The sequence below is a fragment of the Xenia sp. Carnegie-2017 genome, unplaced genomic scaffold (assembly GCF_021976095.1).
Source record: "Xenia sp. Carnegie-2017 unplaced genomic scaffold, XeniaSp_v1 HiC_scaffold_23, whole genome shotgun sequence".
NCBI lineage: Eukaryota > Metazoa > Cnidaria > Anthozoa > Malacalcyonacea > Xeniidae > Xenia > Xenia sp. Carnegie-2017.
The window spans coordinates 6,388,396-6,415,713 of NW_025813486.1; the positions used below are offsets into that span (position 1 = coordinate 6,388,396).

The window sequence follows — 27,318 nt, forward strand, 5'->3', positions numbered from 1 at the left end:
CCATATAAACGTTAAATTAAGCAAATTCTATCTCGCCACTGTTTTACGTCACTAGGAAGTCATGTGAGATAGAGCGCGCGATATCAAGATCAGTTCGAGCGTAGATTTCACAGCGTTATCAGTTACAAAAAGTTCCTTTCCACACTATATTACAAAGTAAACCCCAAAATTTGGGGGAAATTAGACCACCCAGCTAGAGGGCGAGATTTACAATTGAGTGCCATTTAATCAACCATGACGAATGTCGGTCATATAGCAACACAAACCACCAATGAACTGTTGGTTGCTCGCAATAACAACATGCAGCGAACTGAATATCGATAATCTTGTTCGTATGAACGCTGTTATCATAGCGATCCTGGGACATGTAAGTTTTGAATTGTCTAAACGACGATGTGACGCTATACGTCCCAATCTCCATCCAGAATTTAGTACTTTATGCGCATCGCCTGTTTCCATTACGAAATACTTGTTTGGAGATGAATTACAAACCAAAATTAATCACACTCGCACAAGCAACAAAATTAACAACGCGACAACAAGTTCTTAATTCCAACACAACTTGGCAGCAACATTCAAAACAGGAGAAACGACAATGGCGCCATTTTTCATCCCGTCATCGGTCGAAGAGGAACCAATTCCGGAAGAAACGATCGGACACAATGAATGATCGCAAGTAGAAAACACTGAATTTTAAAAAAATTTTAAGATTTTATAGAAAAACCAGTATTCTTCTTTTGTATCCACGCTAAAAATCGTATCTAAATAAAAGCTTTGAGACCTATCAGGCTGTCAGCATATCAAATTTAAGAGCATGGGAAACACTCAACTCTGATAAGAAAATCTTAGAGACAGTTTGAGAAAAAAATTGAATTTGACACTATTCCTATTCAATGAGCTTTATCCAAAAAATACAGAAATATTTTGGTTTCCGATTCAAATCAGTCCTTATGCAATTATCTGTGACTATAGAACGAGCTGAGAAGATAAAACGCATTTATCATGAGCTGCTATAAGCGTCTCACACAAAAATAAGGGATGTTGCACGGGTTTTGAGTTCTCTACCCTCGAGTCTCCCGGGCGTAATGTACGGTCAGTTGCATTATCGCGATAAAAGTGATGCCCCTAAGTTAAACCGCGGTTAATTTGACGAGACAGTAACCCTGTCTTCAGAGGCCATACATGATTTACAATGGTGGCAGTCATTATTATGGCCTATTCACTGGCACTTTATATCCACAATGAGCCTAGCATTTGCCTAACAACAGATGCCTCCTTGACAAGGGGGTGCTGCTCCATAAATGGTTTATGTGCTTGAGGTAACTGGATGCCCTTGGAGGCTTCCAGCCGTATATATTATTTGGAAATTCTTGCGGTTTTGTTCGCCCTTGAGTCATTTTCTTCAGAACTAAAAGGTCATCATGTTAAACTAAGAATTGATGATACTACCACTGTAGCTTGCATTAACCAATAGGGCACATGCCACTCAATATCAGTTCACAAGTCGACATGCAAAGTCTGGAAATGCTGCACTTCGTTTGATATTTAGTTGACAGCAACGCACATTCCAGGAATACAAAATTTTACTGCTGATCGAGAATATCGAATATCATGCAGAGAAACAAAATGGCAGTTGAACAAGACTCTGTTCACGTGTACCATTCAAAAACTAGACGTAACTCCGAACATTGATTTGTTTGCGTCAAGGTTGAATAATGAAGTGAAACCCTATGTTTTATACAAACCTAACCAGTATGCTATAGCTGTCAACGTCTTTACGATATCGTGAGCCAATTATACAATTTATGGGTTCCCGCCTTTTAGCATAATTTCGCAAGTGTTACAAACAATAGTACAAGAGAAAAGCACAAGACTAGTCTTAGTCCCTAATTGGCCAACACAAACTTGGGGGGCAGCTTTAATGCAGATGCTAATAGCACATCCAGTTGTTTTGCCTCGGGGAAGAACGACATCCCCAATCAATACAAAACTGGAGTTACTACTTTGCCATTTATCTGGAAACTCCTCTCTGATGAAGGCATTTCACCAGAGGCTTTTCAAATCATCCAGAAGGCCTGGTGGACAGGTACCAAGAAGCAATATTCTACATACCTTAACCGTTGGCGACAATATTACAACGCAAACAATATCGATCCTGTTGCGTCCTCTATAGAAGAAGGCATTAATTTTTATAAAATTATACCAGGAAGGTCAATCTTACAGCAGCATCAATACTGCAAGGAGTGACTTATCTACTATCCTAATGCTACCAAGTGGCATCTCGTTTGGTACACATCCACTCGTTGCTAGGTTTGTTAAAGGTGTATTTGTTGCAAGACCAGTTCTTCCTAGATAATGCCACGGTCTGGGATGTATTAGTGGTATTCAAGCATCTTCGAAAACTCCACCCTCCAAAAAATGTCAATTTGAAATCTTCAACACTAAAAACAGTAATGCTCTTAGCTTTATTTTATGTATATAGTAAGTCCAGCTAAAACTGTGGGCTTTTTTTTCTATCGAATACAGACTTTAATAAGACCGTTTTAATAAAGTCTGTAAATACATCCTTTTTTTTGCATGAGGAGGTATCACGTGATCATCTTCAGCTTAAGTCAATACAAAATGATGGTTCCAATCAATATCAGTATCCTATGAACTTTTCCCTTTAACTCTAATGGAGCAACTTATCTTTGTCAAAAGCTCTTTAATTTTTAAACGTAAAAAAATGTTTTACTGAGTTTAGCAAATTGCTATGAAAGTATATTTCTAATTCTTAATTTTCTAATCAAGTCTTATGCCAAGCAACTAACTAAGAGGTTTTTTCTCGGCATTAAGGATTGGAAGGATTTCTTTAAGGAGTCCACACTGTTCTAGTTTTTCTATTTCCCTTCCAATCACAGGACTCTCGCACTGCGATTAGCTAGTTCGGCGTACTGATGGGTGAGATTTATAATTGTGGTTATCATGAATCAATAAAATCTAAAATTTTTTAAAATAACAAATGTGGAACTGGTGGAGTGGTAGCTCCCTTACACTACATTTAATTAGCAAATTTCTTTTTTATTTATTTAATTGTACTTACAGAACAAAGAAACGGTAGCTCTTCACAGACTATTTATGTATGGAGTTTTCAGATAAAACATACAGTAATATAAATTACAAATAAATGGACATCACTTTATGATCTTTCTATATCAAAGCTGCATGTTAAATTACATTTACAATACAATATAGCATGATATCAACACAATTGTATTATTAATTTACAAGGATATTCTATCATCGTGGATGGATAATACAATAAAAAAATACAATGAACATTCTTCAAAATTACTAACGTATGAAACTGAATAGAATAAATATCATTTACAGGAGTGAAAAATAATAATAAATTGGCGAGTAATTACGAAAAATAGCAATAATTGCTTTGCATGATTTAATCAAAGTTCGCGCGCTTCATTTTGTGCTCCCATAGCCGGGTTTTGCACACGTAATTCGTCTACCTCGTCCAAACGCTCGCTAGTCCATTGTATAGTAGATGTATTAGATCTCACTTCACGCTCTAAAATTTCCACTTTTTCAAAGAGATTGACAAAAAAAGCAGGGACTTGGTCAGCCATGCCTTGAATTCGCGCAAATGATTCGTCAATATGGCCGAAACGCTCGTAAAACTGTACTATCATGAATGAATTATCTCTTGCTTGCCGCTCGAGGGTCGCAATCCTTTCACACATCGAGGAAACATCTACAGACAATTAAGTGTTATTATTATTGCTCCCATAACGACTTTCTAGACTCTCAATTCTCCTTTCTAAGCCTGTAAGTTTTCCAAATAACATCAAAAATTTGTCTGAAAGATTGGCACGAACAGCAGTGATTCGGTCACCCAAGTTTTGAACAAAAGTAGTAAACTCTGGACGCGGTATATAGTTACTTAACTGTTTAACAAATGCCATAACATATCGTAACAAGGCGCTCACGTAATCAATTAGATTGTCATTCAAATGTTGACGGATCTCCTTTCGTTTTAAAGTCTGTGAAAAAAAGAAAAAGATAATGGCAAAGCATTATTTTCCACAAATTAGCGTTACCTGCAACTATTTTCGGTTATTTTAATCTAAATATGATGAAGAACAAATTTTGTTCCCTCTAAGCACTGAAATCATTAAATTAATAAGAATGAACAAACATGCCCCGTTTTCAAACAGAGAACCTATACAAATCAACTTTCTGACAGGTCAAAGCTGTTTGACAACATTACAAACTAATTATTTTACATATTGCATAATTTTGATAACAAATACATCAGTTGTGCAGCTGCTTATAACTGGACGTTACCATAATTTCATTTCTATACTCAAAATATTGGTATCGGTGGTGCTTATCTTTGTTTTGAGGTTCTAAATTTTTTCAATAGTCATAACAAAATAACAAATTTCAAACGCGTGCTCTGATTGGTCGATGCCTTTATGGAAATTTGTCAAGTGTTTGAATGGCCTGGTGAACAGTGGCGTAGCCAGGAAAAATATTAACTCCCGCCTACCCGTATCGCGCCGAATTAGAAAATATTGAAATCCATAACCTTGGAAACAGCATTTCCTGAGATTTGCAGGGCGAAATATTTGTTGTACAATACGTTATAAAAACACGTTTTTATGAGCTGTATTCTTAATGTGGCAATTGTCAAAACTGCAACTAGTTAAAAAGGTACTAAAGGTGGCTCAGTGAAAAGTTACGCAGGAGGCAATTGTCCCCTAAAACATAATGAATCAAACTCATCACTGCCCTTGAATAAACAGAAGAAATTTGGATTAGCACAAAAAATAACATAGTATACGACACTTCCTAAAATGCATTGGGAGAGATTGTTCTTAGCATTCCACTTGTTAGTTTACACTTGTTTAAATTGGGGCAGGTAGACAGGGATGGCTTTATTCTTTAAAGTAATGCTTAATGTTCTCAATGAAGTACCGTGCATTATAAGAACATCAATTTATAAAGAAAAGCCTCCTGAGTTTTTCTACAAATTTTTCAATCACCTCATTATGCAACACCTCTGATTCCTCTTTTTGAACTTGCATTGAATAAACGTTATCTCGTTGCTAACATGAAATTATAAAGTACTCCAAACATTCTTACTTTGTCATAACTGCATCCAATGGCTTGAAATTCACATTTTGTCGGCACTTCATTACAAGTCGTCTTTTCATGGTGTTCAGTATCTTTCTTCGGTATTATTTGATTGCAATATTTACAAATCGCGGGATAATTTTCACATACATTTTCTTTGTGATCCTACATGTGAAAAGGAAATACAAAGCAACGACAATTTAATGGATGAAGTTTGGTCTCGTTTCTAAAAAGGCGGTCAAAAGAAGTTGATAGTAATTGCTAAGCAATAACAAAGACAATAAAGAGATATTTATTACGACACAAAATAATTATCTCAACTTGCTGTGTTCCTGTGATTCATGCACGCACCTTAAGTGAAGCATACGGGACATCTTTACCACAATATTCACATTTTACATTTCATATTCACATTCATTCTTCAAATGTTTACCAAGAAGAGAGCGAGGCAACTGAATGTTACACTGTTTATGAATACAGCTGATGAGCGCATGCTCACAAACATGAGAATGACCCTGAGAAAAAAAAACTTTATAAGTGAAAATGCCACACTTTTTTGATAAATTTCTCTGCCCAACTCACCTCCAATTCTTCGTATGTACCAAACCATTTACACGCTTCAGATGGACAGTGTAATTGAATCCTTTTTAACTCACGCTTCGTAAAAGCATCCTGGAAAACCTAGATGGATCCATGGAAATTGATTTTTCATGAAACAAGATTAAATGTAGCAAAAGACAGAGTCTCTTCACTTCACTAAAATGCAAGTTTCCACAAGACGTTAAATGAAGTAGTAACGTAAATTTCTTACAAGAACTGTTGGCAAACTTTTTTGAAGTAGAATTCACCGACGCACTAACACTAAGTGCAAAGGCTCTCAACATGTAGACTCAACAACGAACTCAACATGTTCAATACCGTGTTTAGGAGAGTTGAGTAGTAGCTATTAAGTGGTGTTAAGCGTTGTTGAGTGAAATTTAAACTTGCTCAAAATTTTCACTCAACAGCACTCAACATTTGCTTTGTTCCATGGTCACCAAACCGCACCTCAACTTTCTTTATAGCGCAATGAAACTTCTGGTTTTTAAAACAGCACACTCAACATGTTGAGCGAAAGCATGAACACTACCTGTGCAGCTTATATTGTTGTTATTTACCTGGTCACTGAACCGTTTATGTACCTGTATATACGCTGTTGCTAGGCATGGTGGAGTATTTTATCTCATGATCCTACGCGATATCATTTCAAGACTCAACATGTTGAGAACGTTTGCACACATCGTTTAGCAAATTATAAAAATATGATGGACTATGATGAGCTCTCCCTAGTCTCCTACGCAACAGTTTTTAACCGAAGTCGTATCAAGAGATCTAATAAAGAATTTTGACGCCCTACCAGCTAGGCACCGACTTAATTGAACAAGATGATACGCATAAATACTTTGGGATATGTGATACGATATTGGGATGCATTATCAGGGCGTCTATTGAAAGAGCATGTATGACAACTACTATAACTTTTTATAAATGATTTGTTACATAAAAAATAACGTTACCCAAGAATAATGTTCATACAAGATTTACAAAACAAATGTCCACACGAGGTCTGCATTGGATTGATGAGAAGGTGATGACAGTAAGTACAAATATACTTCGCTGGGATTTTTTCTCGATCTTCATCACGGATCTTGATTCCAGGCATCGTTAACAAAGTCACAATCTGTTTTCAAAGAAAAAAAGTTTAAAATACGTAACTAGCATACCGAAAAATAAACGCAAACACCACGTTTCTTTAAATACCGAAGAAAAGGGAAAACCACCTGCAGTTTATTGAAAAATAAAAAAGACTTTTGGGCAAATGCACCTTACGTGATCAGGATTTTGAAATATGTTTAAATGCCTTGATTTTTTTTGCTTTTTCCTTCATTTTTTACTTACTTAACGCTGTTGTACCAACAATAAGAGCTTTTGCTATCACAGACAGTGACAGCGGAAGACGTTTTGTATAGAGCAGTGTAGCAAATAACAAGAAACGTCGTAGCAGGCGCTTGGCATTCAGACCATTAAGCAAAGTTTCGGCTTCATTAGGTCAGTCTGCATGAGAGAGACAGACAGTATGAGAGGCCATTTATGTGTCAATTGTTTTCCATTATCGAACAGGAACTTTTTTCAGAAAAAAAAAACATTGAAAAGCTCTTTGTAACAATGAATAATTGAATAATGAGAGGGGGGTCTTGGCACCTCCATCTCAATCATTTTGGGGGCTGCAACCTCCTTAGCCACCCCTCCTCTACCTTTGGTCACAGTTTAAATGGAAAGTCATGGTTTGTTTGATTGTTGGTTGACTGGTTAATACTGACTATCTTCTGCTATAGTTACATTCAATTATCTCAATTTAACTTTGAGTGACTTTTATGTTAACACTGTACATAATTCATTGACACTCAGCAAAGAAAATTGCCCTTGACAAATGCAAATCACAAAAATCACTAGAAATGACCTGTATGTAAATATTCTGTGGCATTAATGTCCATTTTAAGGATGAACACACAAAACAAATAAATTATGTAATGGTTTTCACCATGATGCCTGTAAATACATGGCATTCAAACATCATTAACTTTAAAGCAAGAAGCTAAAAGTGCAGGTGTTTTTCCTATAATGGATGGACACCCCCATTTCAAATGAACATGTTCTCTGTACAGACACCCTGATACCATGGTCATGAATAAAATTTTGTTGCTCACAAATTTAGCCAATGCCAGCATATTTTATTATGTAGACTTATGTATGATAGTGGTATGGTGCCTAATCATGCATTCAATTTTTACAATCTGGGTGATGTTTTATCCCTTCTATTGGAAGATTAACTTGACTTAACAGTATGCATAGAATAGAAAAGGTAACTTACCACTTGAGTCCTGGCCCTGTATCTTACAAGTTTAGTGATGGAGTTAGAACACAGAAGGAATCAATCTTTCTTTGCACCTTAAAAAAAATACACAAAATGTGAAATGTGAAACTGGGGATAAATTTAGTGCATTCACTTCAAGACAGGGATGGATCAAGAATGATTTTATGGGGGGACATGGGGTGCTTTGACTTCGATAAGAAATTTTTGGATGTCATTGTGTCATGATGGCCTTTTATGTTAAATTCTATTACTTATAGCATAGGTAGCCTAGTGGGAAATATTTTTGAAGTGTGCTCCACAGAACACAAATCATAATTGCTTTTTTCTCAATTCATTTGTGTATTAATACTTTAAAGGAAAATTCGTAAAACGAGTAGCCAATGCAAGGAAGAGTGAGAAATTTTAAATTTCAAAGCCTTAGGAATGCCATTTTCAGCATTTTAGAGCAATACAAAATGCTTTTTGTGGACATTGTTTTTTTCTAAAAAAATAACTGTAAAGTGAACCATACTTGAATGTTTTGCCAAATGTTAAGGCTCATTAGCATGCTTAGGAGCATAAAATTTACTTTACAATAATGCTAATTCAAAACAGAGATAGTCTTTAAAAATTTCTACCAAATTGACAGGCATAGACCCCCCTAGTAACCCCCATTCACACCTCTACGTAATGATTTAAGTTAGAAATGAGGTACTACAAGGGACAGTCCATGAATGTAAAAAAGCTCAGACTTCAAACCATGCAAGTTTATTGAACCCTTAACCCATTTCCACTTACAGTGGCAGAAAATTCACCTTTTGAGAAAAAATTCAAAATTTTTTTCTGCCAAAGATTAAACAATAAGTATCAGAGAGGAAATTTTGCAATTAAGGACAGCTTAATGCATTAAAGTTTATGAAGCCTTTCAGTAGTCTATTATCTTCTGTAAGTCCATGCAAGTTGTGCTATATAGCAATTACCAGTAGCATTGTACTTGCTAATAAAAAACAGAATGTAAACAGCATGTCTTTAATCATGTAATTACATGAATGTTAAAATTGGTTCATGTGTCAAGCTTACTGGTTATGATAAATAACTTTTCATAGAATCAAAACTACTTAAAATGTAAATCTAAAATAATTTAGTTTAAAATTATAATGATCATCAGAAAAATTACCTAGTGATCATGAAAAATACTTGGCTGTTTTGCCAAATTTCAAGGCTTATCTGCATACCTAGGAACACATCTTTACTTTATAGAAAATGTTTTTCATACATCAATAGCCCTTAGGAATTATGGCAAACAACCTAATATGAGCCGTAGATTAACACACCTTTACATCTCTACATGTGGTGTTCAGTTAGAAAAGGAGACAATATATGACATGGGACAACATTCCATGTATGTGAAATAGCTCAGGTTTAATACTATTCCAGTCAAATTGTCAAAATAAAAAGCTTCATGGATCAGAAGACTCAAAATCACAGGTTATAGTAAACAGCTTCTCATGTAATTAATGTTAGTTTTCTCAAATCTTAAACAATGTGTAGTATAATTGCCCAATGATTAAATGATCAATGATCATTAACTGAAAAGCCCAAAACATTTGTTTATAATAAGGTATATAATAACATGGCACCTTATAGCTACAGATTTTTTCCATTGAAATACTTGGCCATATAATGGCCAAGATTCCCGAAGCACTCAAGAAATCATAGCTAAAAGTCCTTCGGCAACAACAATTTTAGAAGCATCAGTCTGCTTACCATACGCCATATTGACATAAATCGCATCACACACTCGCATAAATTGACTTTGATATTTTACATTCATGCATACACTTCAGTTGTCCTTTACTTACGATTTTGGATGTAAATTTCTGCTGAGAAATCTCTAACAAAATGATGGCTTGCTTTTGAACATCGATGACTGAAATGTCTCTCGCGTCTTTGCCCGAACATTTACAATTCATTCATAAATTTTTCACCCTCTTGAAAAAATCGCATTCTGGACAGCAGCATTCATGTCAATATATGAATTTGTAAAAGATTTTCCCAAATTTCTGCGGTGACGCTGATTATAGTTTCTTTCATGCTTTAGCAAATAACTATGAAACGATCAAACATTCAATTTAGACCAGTGTTGCCAGATGAAATTTTAAAAAATTCACGCTCGCTGCGTCAAAAGTTCACAAAAATGGCAAGAAGTTCATATTACATCTAATTTTTAAGATCGGAGGTTAACGGATTAACTCGGACATATTTGGAAAACCTCGGAAATTTTCGAAAACCCTCGGAAGTATTCGAAAAACATCGGATTAACTTAAAATCGTCGTTGTTTTGAAAGAACTGTTGAGCTATGAAGATTTTTTTTCATTGAACTATGATTTATCTATACATTCTTTATGGAAATGATGAAAATACAAAAATACGTAATTTGGCAACACTAATTCAGACAGTAAGCATGACAATGTTACCTCAGTTGGCTATCAGTCGAAATCGGTCAAACCAATCACACAGTAAGATAAAACCTTAAACGAACCAATTACACGAAATCAATTAGACGCCCTTATCGGTCCTGCCACTCCTCTTATCGATCGATATTATTCCAGATCGTCCACTGATCTGGCTATTGACCAATGGAATGGCTTTAATTAGCCGTTCTTGAACTCCGTTATCGGTCGAACCAGTCGAGCCACCACGCTTATCGGTCAGTTAATATAATTCCAGATATGTTAAAATCTAGTGATCTGTTTGCTAACGTGATATTTACGTAAGATTTCAGATATAAAACAGAATTTTCACAATGAAATTCAAACAATTATACATCAGAAATTTAATGATCGCAACAAAATTTTAATTGTTAAATTTGATAAGTAATTTCTGAACAATAAACATCAGTCGCGAGACTGATTTGACATACCCTAGATCCGCCCCTGATTTAAATAATGTTGAATGACATTAAAAATCAGACAAGTTATATGATTCGTTTCAGAAATGAGCAGAAAATACATTCTACACAATGATATACTCACACTCCCTTGCAATGTGCGAAAATTGTCAGAAATTTAGTATTTTCAAATTATTATTAAAAAAATAACAAAAGTACACTACCGTTTCAAAAAAAAAAAAAATACCAATGATGCTTCCATGTAAAGTCTTGTGCGTTTAGATTTATCGGTCGATTGACAAAGAACCTGAGTTTCTATGATTTGAGCAAGCGAGCTTTCACGTGACAAGCAAAGTGTAGACATTCGGCAAGTGTATGATGCGTGCTACAGCAAACAGTGAATATAAAGCACATTTTTGAAAACTTAAGCAGTTTTTAAAGTTTGATGTAAATTACTTAAATATGTATTATTTTTTGAATTATGTTCATTTTGTGACAACACATTTACCACGCTATCCACATGTACACACCGTACCTCCTTTTATAGTTTAAAAATTTCATTTGGCAACACTTATTTTAGATCGAAAATATAGTTAGAGTTTATGGAATGAAAAATATTGCCAAAAATACTCATAAAAATCGCAGCAGGCAACAATTATTCTTCACCCAAATCAAGGAAGTGCAACCAATGGTGCTCAAATTTCGTCGAACATTCGCTTTTGGAACAATCCACATGAAATATGGATATTATTCATATCAAACGAGCACCAGCGAGGTGCACTCTAATCTCGACAGTGTAGATAAGCTAGAGAACATTCGAGAACATTCGCAGTCTTCCATGAACTGTGTATAGTAAACAGATCAATAAGTCGCATAATCCACTAAGATTTACACAAATTGTTCGTGATTTTTCCTCCACCCTTTGTATCAAATATTTTAAACAAATATCGGAATTAATGTGCCCTTTTTTATTGCAGGCTAATAAACAAGACGATGAAAATTGGTGGTTGACATTTACTATGTTTTAAAATTTCAGCTATAATGTTCAAACAAAATGTTTTCTTGCATATTAAACACGCCATTTCAATACTTTTATGAAATATATTATGAAATGGAATCTTCAGAATTTTTTACTCTCATACTTGAAGTTTCATGACATGCCCAATCCACGTGGATAGGCAGCTGCTGCGAAATTTTCATTCACCATCACCAACCTGTATTACCTACTGCAGGAATAGTAGACTTTGAAAATTATATCAACCATCGTGCATTTCAAAGTGCCTAATTATTGTAAGTATTATGTTATGGGCAATTAGCATAATAGAAATGAGAGTTGCGAATACTGTGATCATCATATTACATCATCTGTACTGGGGTGCACCAATGGAAATAGATTTATCTTTGGGCAGAGACCAATACAAAATATTGCCTAGGAATATAACTTTGTACAACTGATTATGTGAATAAAACAAACAACAAACATTAAATGAAGCATACCAGGTACTGTATTCAATAGAAACATAATGAAATAGAGCATCAACGAACAAAACAGAAGATTGTAGTTCAGAAGATACAAGTATCTTCAATACAAGGGCAGCCAAAGCTTGATAAATAAAGGCGCTATATCTAAATATTAATATTGTACAATCTGTAATAATGATTGATTTCAATACAAAACAATACAAAGTATGTGCATATATGAATATTATTAGCCCCCTGCTTAATTAAGTAACAAACCAAAAGCAAATGCAACATCCCATAGTTGCCAGTAAAATGAAGCACTTCAACGTTAGCAGTTTAGTTGATGATAACGTTGTAATGATCAGAAATGACAGTTTACTTCAAAACCTCTGCAGAGAGAGAACAGATGCAGTTAATATGTAAATTAAATCTACCGTTGTTAAAATACAATAATTTGAAATAGTAAAACCATTTTTCACATTCTTATTTGTTTCTAAATTGTTTTACAAACTTAATACTCAATAAACTACGTAACCATGATCATTTAATGACAAACAACATTTCTTAATATAATCATTTATGCATAAAAAAGCTATCTTATTCACATAAAAGATATATTTGAGCATTTTGATAGTATTGCAGTTTCCAAAGAGGTCAAAAAAAGCAGTGGAATCATTATGAATGTATTATACAAGATGAGATAAAATCATAAAGATGACACAAAAAGATGTAGAATTTTGGACGTTGGAGACAAATTATTGTTTCTTTGTATATAATACTTCATAAGAAGAAATGTGCTCAACGAGTCCCAGAGGAAGAATACATTTCCAATTGATTGTTTGTTTTTGCCAAAACAGACACTGCATATTTCTGGATATATATTGCATTGCTTTGCTTGCAAATTGTGTTGTATGTATTGAAGAGCTTTAAATCAATAATTCAGTAAAATTTATGAAATTAACATGCCATTGCATTGCATAAGTACTTTTTATTAAAGTTGCATCTTTATCATGTTATTCAAATACTTCTGTGTTTTGATGATAAGAATTATGAAAGTACTATAAAGTTTGTGTCCTGAAGCAAAAATTAAATATATGGTTTGTTGTTATGCTAGTTTTACTTTAATAAATTACATGTATAACACAGAATTCATTGCTTTCATCGAAAAGGTGTATAAGCATCACCTTCTAGCTTGTTTAATGTCACAATGTGTACAACATCTTGAGTAAAAACAGAAGACTTAACATGATTTTTCTGTGAGTTGCAACAATGCAAAGATAGAGCATAAATAAAGCTTTCTCTGTCCAGAGATATCCAAAGAAGAGAATTATTTTCACAATAAAAATGAAAACTGGGAAAAGTTCATGAATTCATTTATTGAGCCTAGGTACGGCCAAGATTTTTCTAAATAAAACCTTCAAAATGCAGACAATATCTCTGCCAAGAGTCAAAATTTCAAATACTATCTGGGGTAGAACCAAATACTATCTTTGGTAGTACGCATGTCCCCAAACAACCCTTTATAGTGGCTCACATGTTCACGACTCAAAATGCCAAAGTCAGATAAGGAAATGGATCCACCCAGGGTAGCTATAAGATTAGGGTTGGGTTCAAGGAAAGCAAAGATTGAGTTTTAAAACAGGGTAGGGGAAAAATTGAGTTTTAGAAGTTTAGGAATACATACACTAAGGATGGAACTAATAAAATGGATGAATTGAGATAAACATAGAAAAAACAAAAGATGCACTGCATCACTTACCTTTTTGAGCTGACAAATTACCACAAATTAGGGAAACTGCTGATAAAACTTGTTCCTGTAAGTAAAGCAGGAAAAAAACATTTTATTGAATATTCAATGACTGAAAATGCCCTTGGCCATATTAGTTAATCCCACAATCCTGTCAAAATCATATGAAGCAATGAAATGGCCAGATTCAGCATTTAATTTTGTTAAAATTTAAGAGCCAAAGCCGATGTTTCTTTCAAATCCCTTAACACAAGGCAATCAATGTATTCTTGTTAAATGTATTACTATGAGACATATTTTCTGTTGTCACATACCCTAGTTTTGCACTTTCACAAATATGTTATAACTTATAAAAGATTAGTGATTGGCTTCTTCCAAGAAAGCAAATTGCAGTGACGCATTGCAATGACTCGTCCAAGTTAGAAAAATATTTGACCATATAAAGGATGCACTCTTCAGAGCACACTTCTGAGCACTCCTGCATCAACTATGCAGCTGTGACATATTTCAACTTTTAACTGACTTAAGGCTCTTTTCCACTCATCGCAAAACGTACTCGCAAGCTCACTGCGAGTGCCTCCGAGTGCCTGCGAGTTACTCGCAGCGAGCTGACAATGAATTGAAGCATAGTTAAATTAGTTGAACAAATTTTTTTGTTCAACTAATTTAACAGACTCGCAAGCTTGCAGCGAGGGCATTTTGCGATGAGGGGAAAAGAGCCCTTAATGATGCCATCACTTGTAATAATCGAGGTAATTGAGACAGTACAACGGTGATGATATCCATAGTTAAGATGTTTGTATCTATTGTATTTAATATAAACCTCACGTCGGCATGATTTCCCACAACAAATAGCTTTACAAAAATTCGTATGATGCAAATTATAAGAAACATTAGCCATAATGCGCTTAAAGAAATATAAACAAACTTACTCTCTTATGTCAACAGCACGTAATAGATTTTAGAATGTCTATTATGAAACGTCTATTGCAGAATACTATTCTGTGAGCATTCTGAGAAATACTCGTCGTGGACAGTCGTAAACAGGTGCACTTGTGCATGTCTCTCCGCGCCATTGAACTAAATTAAATGGACACGCGAAAACGAACTTTAGATTTGATTTGCCTTGATGTTTTTTAATTCACCACTTTTAGTGCCTATAACGTCATTGAAAATGTTAACAATGTCAAAGTTCGGACAATAAATTAAGCTTCGTCGTACACAGTCTCGCAATAGCAGCACGCAAGCAAATAGCGGCGAAGTGAAAACACTTAGAGCCTGATTATATAAAAAGGCGAGCTAGCCCGCTGGACGAGAAAGCTTTTATCGACATGATATATGGCTAACCGGCTGGGGAAATTACGGCGCGCAAAAAATCGCGTGTTTATAATAACAACACAAATCAATGAAAACGTGAAAACAATTCAAAATATTCATCTCATTTAGCTACTCTCGGCCACATTATTCGCACTTAACTTTTATATATATTGTAATGCGCTGTCATGTAATTATGTGTTCATGTAATAATGTAGTTTATATACTGTCTGAGGCTATTCGCTATCCGGTCCAGCTCACCTCCACATAATCAAGCCCTTCGTTGTTGTGTTTTCAGACTTTAGTTCTCCTATAATCTTATTTTATCTTTCATAAACTGTCAAACAACAGTTTAATGACCGACCTTAATAGGTTCGCTTTTTTTCTCCCGGTTATTTGACACCAGTACAGGTATTTTCTCGGCTCTGTGCGTAAAAAAAATTGTGAAGAATTTGATAAGGAAAAAAATTTGCCAAACGCAAGTAATTATCAACGATGTGCCATTGAATGATAATTTCAACATGATAACCGAAAACGACTTAAAAAATTCCCTCACGATGAATTGTGAGATATCTTGTCAATTATCATCCCTCATTGGAGTATCATAAATATAGTCTTGCTTAGTACATGTGTCTAATGCCTATTCTATGTTTGTAACTATGTACATTACAAACGGTAAAAATGAATGATTGCTATAGCTGTCTTCAAGTAATTAAAATTACGGCTAAGTACAAAGGTTTTAGATGACACGCAGCTTATTTGGTATGAAATTACATAAATTCAACTGTTGAAGAAACCTTCAATAATTTCTACACGAGTCCTCTCACTGTTTCTTTCAATGGGAACGCTATTTCAAAATACAAAGATATAAAATAAGCGTGTTTAAAATAGTTCTTGGCAAAAGTAGAGAGAAAATAGACTTTTCTAGACAGGAAATGGTGTACATCATGTCTCGATAATCTTTAGTAAGCAAATGCGTTGCAAGAAAAGGTAAGCATCAAACCTAAGTACATTCTCCGTAAATGGACATCTCTATAGCGCTTAAGCTCATTTTTAGCGCGACGCGCGGCTCCAGCATTACGATAATTTTATGGGATTGTTTTGCGTATTTTTTCTAAGCATATTTGGATAATGGCTAAGAATCCTTTTTAATGTTTCCTAATCCTTTCCTGAGCCACAATATCTTTTTACTATTGCATCATAATGTAAGAAGCTTTCTATTTCCGAACTTTGACTTTGCTTACACTTTTAATGACGTCATAGATACACGTGCACGCTGCCGTGAAAATGTTGAATTAAAGCGGAAAACGAATGACGGAAAATTACTTTTCACATTTAAGACTGAAAAGACGCGAAATAGCTAAGCCAGAGTGTGTGTGTTATTATGTCCTATAGTTTTCTACGACAGCTTGACTGTAGTTTCTAAATACCATTCTCGTGCAAAATAACTAGTTTCCTGCGACACGAAAAGCTTTGTTCTATGTTGAAATAAAGGCTGAAACTGTATGTTCCTCACTGAGATTGTTAAGTTATCGGAAATTATAATATAAATTTGGTGCTACCATCAAAAGTAACAAATTTTAGTGTAGATTGTACATTTTAAAGTATGGAAAAAAGCAGATTATGTAAACCGTGCAGCCTGAGCGAAGGGTAATCCAATACATACCGCAGACAACCAGGTCTTGGATACTATCAAAAACCATGTCCAGCCGACAATTTAACCGATTGCAGCCGACAATAATGTCCAGCCGACACTTTCTTCGGAATTTTTTTTACCATATTTTGGATATTATCGTTCTATGTTCCATTTATTTATGTCATTCTCTCTAAGTAAATGAATTATTACTTTGTTTTGCGGTTGAAAATTACTAGCATTTTATTACTTCCTAAAAACGACATTATTTGCGTGTAGTTATAACAAAATAGTAATCCTGTAATGTAATCCTGTCGTGTTTTGTGAAATCACTGAGTGAAAAGCACCCAAGTAGTTAAATTCCATCACGTAGTGAAATTTGAAATATTAGAGTGGCAGCACTGTACATAACAACCTAATTATAAAGCTATTGCGCAGTTCAAATTATCCCATACAGACCTGATAGTTGGTTATGAAGTTTACCTTCGTGGAATGTTTGTCTGAAGTCTAGGAACTGTCAACAACAACAACGAGCATCTTTCCTGTACAAGAAGCATAGCGTGAATAAAAACACGAACAATATTTATCGTTGACAATCGTCTTCAATAAAAAACGGTGAGTTTGGATGACGTGTTCGTTGATTGTAGACATATTACATTGATTCCTAGTAAAAGAAATCATTTTGAGAATAAAACGTGTCTATGACCAAACTAGCTAAATTGTCATCGGTTTTATTAGATAGTTTTGGATTTTGAAATCACATCTTGAGAAGAAAACTTCGAAGACAAAAATATATTTGTTTGTCTTTGTATTTGAAGACTGTCGTTCATTTTTATTATAGTTCTCGACAGTTTCATTTTCACATCAACAACATTATCCATTTTACAATAACTACCTTATCTCACAACATTTGTGTTTTAACCTTCTACTCCTCTTCCTTGTGAACGAGAAGAGTCAACTAAAATGTAGAGAGCTTTGCGCTTTAAGTCCCGACCTTGTGACAAGTAAAGGTGAAAGGTTTATCAGAGATTAATCAACTGAATATTCTTGTTCATTTTTGTTTCGAAATCAATATTAAATATACAGTAACATATACCGATGTTAATGTTAGGCAATACATGATTGCCCTTCAGTGAAAGAATCCCGCTTCATACTGAAAAAAATGAATCTTATACTGATGTTAACGTAGATTTTCATAAGCATTCCGCTTGCCAATATGACGATAAACATAAAGTTAAATAGTCGCAATGTTATTAAGAAACACAGAAAATAGCATTATGCTATATTTGTGTTATTCAGTAGCGCTCCAACTATTTGACCTTATAGTCCGTGATCTGTGCCTCAAAAATATGCTTTAAAATGAGTTTCGTTGGACACCTCAAGGAAGGTCAAAAATTTTCAAAATAGATAGAAAGTCACTTGCTGTTTGATATTCTTTTATTGTCACTTCTAAAAGCTGCAGTTTTTAGTATTTCGCGGTTGAATTTCAAAATTCCTCGCTCCTTCAGTTTTGAATGTCGCCATTTGTTTTGTGCGGAACTCTTTGTATCTAACTGCCGTTGTCATGGTGAGGAAAATTTATTTACGGGTGCCATCTGGAAAGGTGGCAAAAAGGCGAGACTCTTAATAAAGTCCAAGTAAAATGTAAGTTTTAAATGAAGAATTCTGTCGAAAATTTTGGAAGCAAACCTAAACTGTCACCTTTGCACTTATGTATAAACATAGGAGAAGCCTGTTTTAGACCTAAATCTTGTCAGTTTTAAGAACTCATGGTTAAATAGTGCGCAACTTCACTTTTCGAAGGATAGCAACGCATCTTTCCATAAATTTTTCCTTAATCACTAAAGCTTGGTAAGAAATTGATCATTACCACTAAAGAATTTTTTGTTAATAAGCTTTTAAAGAGGCACATCATTATGCATAGGCCTAAGATAAATGTAAAAATTGTAGAACAAACATTTAGCAGCTTACAGCTGTTACAGATTCCATAAAGTACATGCCTTTGTGATTAACCTGCTTTAAGTGATGCAAGAGCAAAATAAAGTTTTAAAAGTATTGCTATCAGGCTATTAGACTCACTAAACACAAGAAATACTTTGATTCAATGTTTTGACCACTCTTTCTACAAGGTCACTCCACATAGGATAAGTGAAGACCATTCTTTACTTTGGAAGAGTAGAATTCTGAAATTTCTCTTTTTAAATATAGAAGGACAACATTTTTTTGGTTTGTAGAACCTACACTAAGCATTAAAGGGCTTGCTCACTTCTAACAGAGGATCTTGTCTCCATTACATACCAATGTCCCAAAACCATCTTTAGTTGCTGTTTCCATGCATTGATTATATAAAGAATGACTTCAAAAATAATTCAGATATTCTTTATTTTAAATCAACATTATAAACTTTTATCAAAGGACACAGTAAATTAGTAAATTAGTATGTATAGATCAGAATCATAACTACATTTCTTGTTGAGAAATATATATATATACAGGATCACTTTTTCAATCAATGTGCCAGAAGTCTTTCACTCTCCTTTTCATGGTATGACAAAGACAACTTTTATCTATGAAAGTCCTCGCTAATCAAATTTACAATAAAACAAGTTTCAACCCAAGCAAAACCCCAGCTTTCTGGCTTCTGAAATGGCTCACTGAAAAATATTCTTTCTTGAACTGTAAAACATGATCTTGAGCATAAAGCCTTAACTGAAGATTAACAATCATCACAACCTATGAAAGAGATTGTTGAAAATACAAAAGTTTACCACTTCTGACATATTGTAAACAAATAGTAGCTAAGTTTGTTCTAAGAATCATATAATGTTGAGTTCTAGCTTGGTGTTTTGAGATTTTATGCTTCTTAACTGAGATTTTTAACTTCTTTTTGCAAAATACCTCTCAGTTGTATACAGAATGCAATAAGAATGACTTTAGCAATATTTACACTAACTCTTGATTAGCAATGGAAGTTTATGGAACTTACATTTTTGTACCAAGCCGCGCTTTGGCCTTTCTGTTTACAACCACAAATGGATATTACTCCTCCGGATGAAAATGGGTGGCAAACGAGTGACGGGAAACTGCAAGTCTGAAATCTTATGGATGACCATTCCCCTAGCGCCGAATTCCCTACTTGATGACGTTCATTGTGGTTGTAAGACTGGCTGCCATGTGGCTGTAACTCCCAACGTTGTTCATGTAACAAAGCCGGAGTGAAGTACACGGATGTATGGTCGTGTACTGCATGCACGAATGTAGATATTGATGACGACAATGATGTTGAGGATAAGGAGTTTTTAGATGATGACATTGACGACGAATTCGAGACAGACCTTTAAAAAAAGCGCGCCTTGTCTTGCACAATACGATTATAACTTTCAAAATATTATCTTCGCAACAATTGCTAAAATCCAACCTAATGCACGAGTGAAATATGTATTTTTTTCAGACATTTTATTTATGTTGCCAGTATTATCGTGCGGAATAGCTCTCTATTAGGTCTGGCACTAGCACACAAAATATAAATAACATGAAATTTCCTTGGGGAAAATGGCGGATTTCGAAATTGTAATGAGCTACAAATTTTAAAATTTTAATGTAATATAGCAATAAAACTGCAGCTTTTTGGAGATGACAAGAAGTAAAACTGCGTTAAGCATGTAAAAGTCGTTCTGTCTTGAATTTTTCACGACCTTCCTTGAGGTGTCCAACGGGAATGAAAGAAAATCGGTCACAGATCACGGACTATTACATTACTCATTTTAAAATGAAATTTTAATAAACTGGATTTTTTGATTGGTTCAAATTTCATTGAGCTGTAGGAATGCCATATAAGGATAAATGAATATGATAGTCTTGATCGTAAAAAAGTATTCATCCAAGTATTGGAGTGTTTTTCATTGTTGCTAGAAACTTCCAAAGAGACTGTTAGTACTTATATTTCACAGAGTTTCACAATCTTGACGGTGAATGACGTAACTATAAAGCTTGTGTTTTTATACATTCCAAATAATCTTGAAGGATTTATGACAATATTTTGAAATATTACTAAAAAATCAACACGATGAGAATATGGGACTATGAAACATGAAAATTATGTTGAAATTACAACTCAATTTTAAACTTGCTTCATGCATTTATGATTTGTAGACATAGTTCAAATGCAGTTCTCCCATGAGTTATTTTGACTTAGGTATATACAGAAAAAATTAATGAGATCACTTGCGAATCAGCACATTTACAGATAAGTATAATAACCAAAAGTTATTTGAAGATTTCTTTTTCAAAAAAAAAACAAAACAAAATAAAATAAAAAAGCACTTTTGCTGACGTGTTTAGCCATAAGAGCGAGGAGCGCGCGGTCAGTTATCGTAAAATTCCGGATTGCTGCTACCACCGAGCGAACCTTTCCTCTAAGTCTCACCAATTTATTAAGGTCACGAACCTGACCACCATTATAGCGCTTTCTTAAATAATAACATAGGGACTTTGTCGTGGTGACAAATAGTTCTAAAGATAGCAAATAACATAGTGAATGGTAAAAGTAATATAACAAGTTGACAGTTCTTAAAAGAACTGTTTTAAATAAAAAGCACTAACCCAATAGTTCTAAATTAAACGACACGATGTATTTCGGCAGACTACTCCTCAGTAACGTTTATACCAAAGCACATCTGGAGGTTCAGAAGAGGCAATCATCTGCAATCTCCAAGTCTGCAATTAAAAAATGTTAATACTTCAGTTTTACAATGATTTTTCTCAGGAACTAATGTGATGACATATTAAGCAGAACTTTGAACATTAAGACGACAGTGTCTCATAAAGAAAATTGGATAATCAAGAGTTTAAAAAACAAAACTCAATGGCGGATGATCAATATAAATGCTTAGTCGTTGAAAACCATTCCAATGTTAAAATCACTGTAAACTATTACAAAGGTTGGTCTCCTTTTTGCAAGTTTCCGACTTCTTCAAAAACCCTCCAACCAACAGAGAATCATCGCTATCATCATAAGGAATCATTCAAGTTTGAAATTTTGCGCATATAGACAATAGAAATGAAAAGAAGCTTCTTGGACCCAAGAATTGCAACGATATTGAAGTGATAACTATAAATGAATCATTAACTTGTCAACGAAATACTGTAAACGAAAATGGCAAGCAAACAATCGGTCGCCACATAAATCGAGAAAACGAATTGCCCTCTGGAGACTTGTATGAACAACTAGGATTAAACATGAAAGAAGTTCGTAAAATGAATGTAAATGACTTAAAAAGCGGTCAAAACAGGATTTCTTAAAATGATGCTTATATGGCATCCCGACAAGCCTAATGGCAATAAGGAAATAGCAGAAAAGATAATTCACGCAAAGGAAATTTTGTTAAATGATGAATATCGAGCTCAATATCACAACCACTTTGACTATCAACAAGGATGGTTTTCTTTAAAACGGTGGAAAGCAATTTTTTTATCTGAATGCGGGAGTGTAAAGCAACATAAAGCTTTTTGGAAGCGACTTGGTTTTCTTGTATTCTCTTCTTTATTAGCTGTCGGCGGGATCACCTGTTCTGTTTTAACGGCTGGTCTCGGTGCACCAGTTTTTGTAACATTAGGATCAATAGCTGGTGGAGCGTTATTCGGCGCCGGCTTACAATCTTCAGGTGAATGCCTAAAAGAACGATCTGTTATTGATGGAATGGATTCTGAGAAATGGATCAAAAAAGCGTTGATAGGTGGAGCTGCAGGTGTCTTCGTTGGAGGTGCGTCCGCTGGCATCACAGCAGGAATAGTAGGCATTGGAAACGCAGCATTATCGTCAAGTGCGGTTTCGATTGGTAAATTTATTGGAATGGGAGCAGCTAATGGTGGTATTGGTGGAATAATAATGTCTTTGAGCTCTATTCTCTCAAGGAAATTAGTTGACAAAGAAAACATTGCTCTAAAGAAGGTCATAATTCACGCCCTATTGGGAGGATTGATAGGAGCGACGGCTGGAATAGCAGCAGGTGCAGTTACTAAACCTTTAGTTGATGGTGGTTCATCTGCGGCCGCACCAACGATTGAAGGTGACTTAATAGAGCAAGCTTTTTTACGTACGACTGGACAAAATACAGTTAAACTATTGCGCCTTGTTGGTAAAAGAGCTGCTATTTTGGCGTCGAGAGTTGCAATTGAAAAATCTTACGACGCTGCTTACGAGCTCGTAGATAGTTCGGCTAAAAGCTAGATCTGACAACACTTGTAAGTGAGAATGAGAATCAAGACAAGGAGTTATTGGATCTACTGGAAAACGAAGAAAATGCATTTGGTGGGGAGGATGTTGACGGGTTACAGGAACTAATGCACGAGTTTTATCTAACTCAAGAAAACGGTGAGAATGATGATGTAACAAATGAGAATGAATTTGCGCGTATGGAATTAAAGGAAAAGGAAAACAATCAGCGAAGAGAAAGAACAAAACAATCATACAATAAAGTGTTTGAAGAAACTTCAATTGATGAGTTACAGGTAGGAGCAAATGATTTTTTACTAAGTGAGAACAATTCAAACGTGAAGTATGGAGCATCTGCAAAACCCCTGACACATAGCTCTCAAACAGAGAGAAATTTTTCATCAACAGTAGAAATCGATTTCAATCAAAGTAATTCAACCTGCACAAATAATGAAAATTTTGCGTCAAAAACACAGCGACGCTCAATTGCTGATGAAACAAGCCAAGAACAATTGACCAAAAAAACCATTCAATATTATTCCGAGGGATCATGGATCTCAAAGATGATCGTAACTTATTATTTAAACGAAAGAAAAGTCACAGAAGAAGTAAGTGGTAATGGAGAGAGAGTGAATATTTCTGCAAGCGCAACAAATGTCGAAGTGAGATTTAAAGTTATGCGTCCATTTTGGGGTGATGTCATGACGTACGACCGTTTTAACAAGACATGGTTAAAACCATACACCCCTCACATCTTCCGTTACCAAAAAGCAAAAAATCGCACATTTACTCTTAGTGGTAATCTTCGTTGGGAGGCAGTTATGGGAGTCAGTAATGAGTATGGAGAAACAAAAGAAATGGGCTTTATATCAACTGACGAAATTTATTGCCCTCAAAGAAATTCAACCTGCTCAAATAATGAAAATTTTGCGTCAAAGACCCAACAACATTCAATTCTCGACGATATAAGCCAAGAGCAGTTGACCAGAAAAACCATTAAATATTACTCTAAAGGTTCATGGATCTCAAAGATGATTGTAACCTATTATTTAAACGAAAGAAAAGTCGCAGAAGAAGTAAGTGGTGATGGGAAGAGGGTGAATATTTCTTCAAGAGCAACAAATATCGAGGTGAGATTTAAAGTTATGCGTCCAATATGGGGCGACGTTATGAAGTACGACCGTTTTACAAACACCTGGTCGAAACCGTATACACCTCATATCTTCCGATACGAGAAAGCCACTGGTCGCACATTTACTCTTAGTGGTAATCTTTGGTGGGAGGCAGTTATGAGAGTAACTGATGAATACCATGAGGAAACAAATGAAATGGGCGAAGTTTAGAAAGGTGAAGAACTTTCTATAATCAATTAATCACTGAAAATAACATTTGTTGTGTTTTGAAGTATAGTACTTGCACCCCTAAATAATGTAGTAACTATATATTGTAATATGAGTGTATTCTCCGATTGTGTCAGGCACTGTCGATAACAACAAACTACTCGATCTTTATCATTTCTATTGCGTATTGTACTCCATTGTACTTGGAATCAATTATAAGCCGTAATGAAAAGATACGTGCCTACACCTAGATAATCGTAAAGATAACACAGAATTTAAAATAAGAACCAAAATAGCTTAAATAGGGTTAGTTACAAAGTATTTTAAAATGGAGATATGACTGCTGTAACTGTTGTAACCGTCCTCTACTGAACGAAACTACATTTATATAGTTGAAATGACCTTGATTCTTCAACAAGTCTCATTAACGTTTTTTGAATTTTGCAGATATCGCCAGCGGAAGCAATGATTGGGAAACGTTCTGTTAACATAGAACAAATAAGTGATTGCTGAACTAAATGATAATTGACCTTACCTGAGATTAAGTGTAACTGTAAATACAACGTATAAATCATCATTATTCAAATGATGGAGACAGCAATGGCTCTCACATTTTGATTTTTATGAAAATAGTTTTCTATGGACATTTATCTTATACCAGTATGCTTTTGTGTATAATGTAATCATTAAATAGAAATTTTTCATTGTTTTTCGAAATTCTAATTTTTGATTATTCTTAGAAATTGTAATTATTCATTGTTCTTAGAAATCATATGTTAAGGATACTTTCCAGAAAAGCAACAGTTAGGTCAATTGTAAATTGGGGGGCACATATTCATATATGCATGATTTGTTGTCTTGAATTCTTTTGAAATTCATTGTTTTAACGAATTATATGACATGAATATGTGAAAATCATACCCACTTTTGATTATCAATCTCTCTAAGCCCATGTCTTTATCATGTATCATAATACAATGATGAAAGTTTTGCCCATAAATTGCTTTGATGCAACCCTTTGTTGCATATTGTTTCCAATTGTAACCTTTATACCTCCCTGCATGCATTATAACCGTAAAAGGAGTAAATTATTTACAACTTGTTCAGGTCTAGTTGTGTTTGCGTTTATTGTGTAGATAGCTAACTTCAGCTAGAGGTATTTGCATCGTCTAAGATTGTCAAACACAAAGTGAGTGTTGGAATTTTCAGTTAGTATTTTGTAGGTGTTTGTAAATGGGAGAGTATTTTCGAGGGTTGTGGTAGCTGTAGCAGGCTAAAACTTAAAGTCGTAAAACACAGGCTAAAAACTTGTGTTCTACACTATACTAATTACAGGAACTTGCTATATGATAAATTAGACAATATATTTATGCTATGTTACAAGTGAAAATTTATTATAGTATTATAAACATAGTTTAGGCATTCGATCTTGTCGAATACGAATGTTTTATCCCCACCTGCATGCACCCCACTCCCACATCTTTAATCTTACGTCCCCAAACTCATGCGTGAGAAACATGAAATCCTACAAAAACAGCTTTAGTTTAAATTGAAACGCTCAGCTCAGCAGGTGTCAAATAAAAACAAGCGTTGACAAAAGATTAAAAAATACAGTCACCAAAGTGAACGAACGATGTGAAATTAGACATAAATATACAGAAAGAGAAAAAAAGATTAAATTTCCAATCCTTAATTAGTCTTAGTAAACGGAAATAGTTTTGCCGTTCATGCTTATTTTACAAAACTTTAATACATAATCAACTTATTAGTGATTATTTCATTGCCATTTTCAAATGTTGAACTTTATATGCGCCGAATGCATTAAAGACAAAAGAAAATGAGATGAAATTCCTCTAAAAGACTGCAAAAAACCATAATTTGTATACGCACAAGATCTACACAGGAAATGGTGTACACATGTCTCGATAATCTTTAGTAAGTCAATGCGTTGCAAGAAAAGGTAAACATCAAACCTAAGTACATTTTCCGTAAATGGACATCTCTATAGCGCTTAAGCTCATTTTTTAGCGCGACGCGCGGCTCCAGCATTACGATAATTTTATGGGATTGTTTTGCGTATTTTTTCTAAACATATTTGGATAATGGCTAAGAATCCTTTTTAATGTTTCCTAATCCTTTCCTGAGCCACAATATCTTTTTACTATTGCATCATAATGTACGAACCTTTTATTTCCGAACTTTGACTTTGCTTCACTTTTAATGACGTCATAGATACACGTGCATGCTGCCGTGAAAATGTTGAATTAAAGCGGAAAACGAATGACGGAAAACTACTTTTCACATTCAAGACTGAAAAGACGCGAAATAGCTAAGCCAGAGTGTGTGTGTTATTATGTCTTAGAGTTTTCTACGACAGCTTGACTATAGTTTCTAAAAACCATTCTCTTGCAAAATAACTAGTTTCCCGCGACACAAAAAGCTTTGTTCTATGTTGAAATAAAGGCTGAAACTGTATGTTGCTCACTGAGATTGTTAAGTTATCGGAAATTATAATATAAATTTGGTACTACCATCAAAAGCAACAAATTTTAGTGTAGATTGTACATTTTAAAGTATGGCAACAAAAGCAGATTATGTAAACAGTGCAGCCTGAGTGAAAGGTAATCCAATACATACCGCAGACAACCAGGTCTTGGATACTATCAAAAACCATGTCCAGCCGACAATTTACCGAT

At 34.6% G+C, this 27,318-nt stretch overlaps 1 protein-coding gene and 2 long non-coding RNA genes across 8 annotated transcripts; 1 reads left to right on the forward strand and 2 right to left on the reverse strand.

Moving 5' to 3' along the window:
• Positions 1–3,039: 3,039 nt before the first annotated feature.
• LOC124449722 lies at positions 3,040–17,162 on the reverse strand. Of its 5 annotated transcripts, none has more exons than XR_006949538.1 (8): positions 17,102–17,162; positions 14,134–14,188; positions 8,042–8,118; positions 6,687–6,850; positions 5,713–5,811; positions 5,482–5,645; positions 5,140–5,295; positions 3,040–4,034 (listed from the first exon to the last, which is right to left on the reverse strand). It is a non-coding gene; the product is annotated as an uncharacterized LOC124449722 (long non-coding RNA). The 5 variants fall into 5 exon arrangements; XR_006949540.1 differs by lacking the exon at positions 17,102–17,162 and adding an exon at positions 15,697–15,767; XR_006949539.1 differs by lacking the exon at positions 17,102–17,162 and adding an exon at positions 14,436–14,653.
• A 2,558-nt stretch (positions 17,163–19,720) lies between these two features.
• Positions 19,721–20,187, reverse strand: LOC124449742. The gene is made up of 2 exons (XR_006949561.1): positions 20,055–20,187; positions 19,721–19,801 (listed from the first exon to the last, which is right to left on the reverse strand). It is a non-coding gene; the product is annotated as an uncharacterized LOC124449742 (long non-coding RNA).
• A 2,160-nt stretch (positions 20,188–22,347) lies between these two features.
• LOC124449676 lies at positions 22,348–25,339 on the forward strand. Of its 2 annotated transcripts, none has more exons than XM_047000630.1 (2): positions 22,348–24,629; positions 25,070–25,339. In XM_047000630.1, exon 1 carries the CDS (start codon positions 23,411–23,413, stop codon positions 24,623–24,625), a length of 1,215 nt encoding a protein of 404 aa, XP_046856586.1. In that variant the 5' UTR covers positions 22,348–23,410; the 3' UTR covers positions 24,626–24,629; positions 25,070–25,339. Both variants share the same exon structure in this region, with proteins under 2 accessions (XP_046856586.1, XP_046856587.1).
• Positions 25,340–27,318: the final 1,979 nt, after the last annotated feature.

What these genes read in the sequence shown, in the direction of transcription:
- LOC124449676 (XM_047000630.1), top strand. Translation starts at nt 23,411, where the DNA reads ATGCACGAGTTTTATCTAACTCAAGAAAACGGTGAGAATGATGATGTA.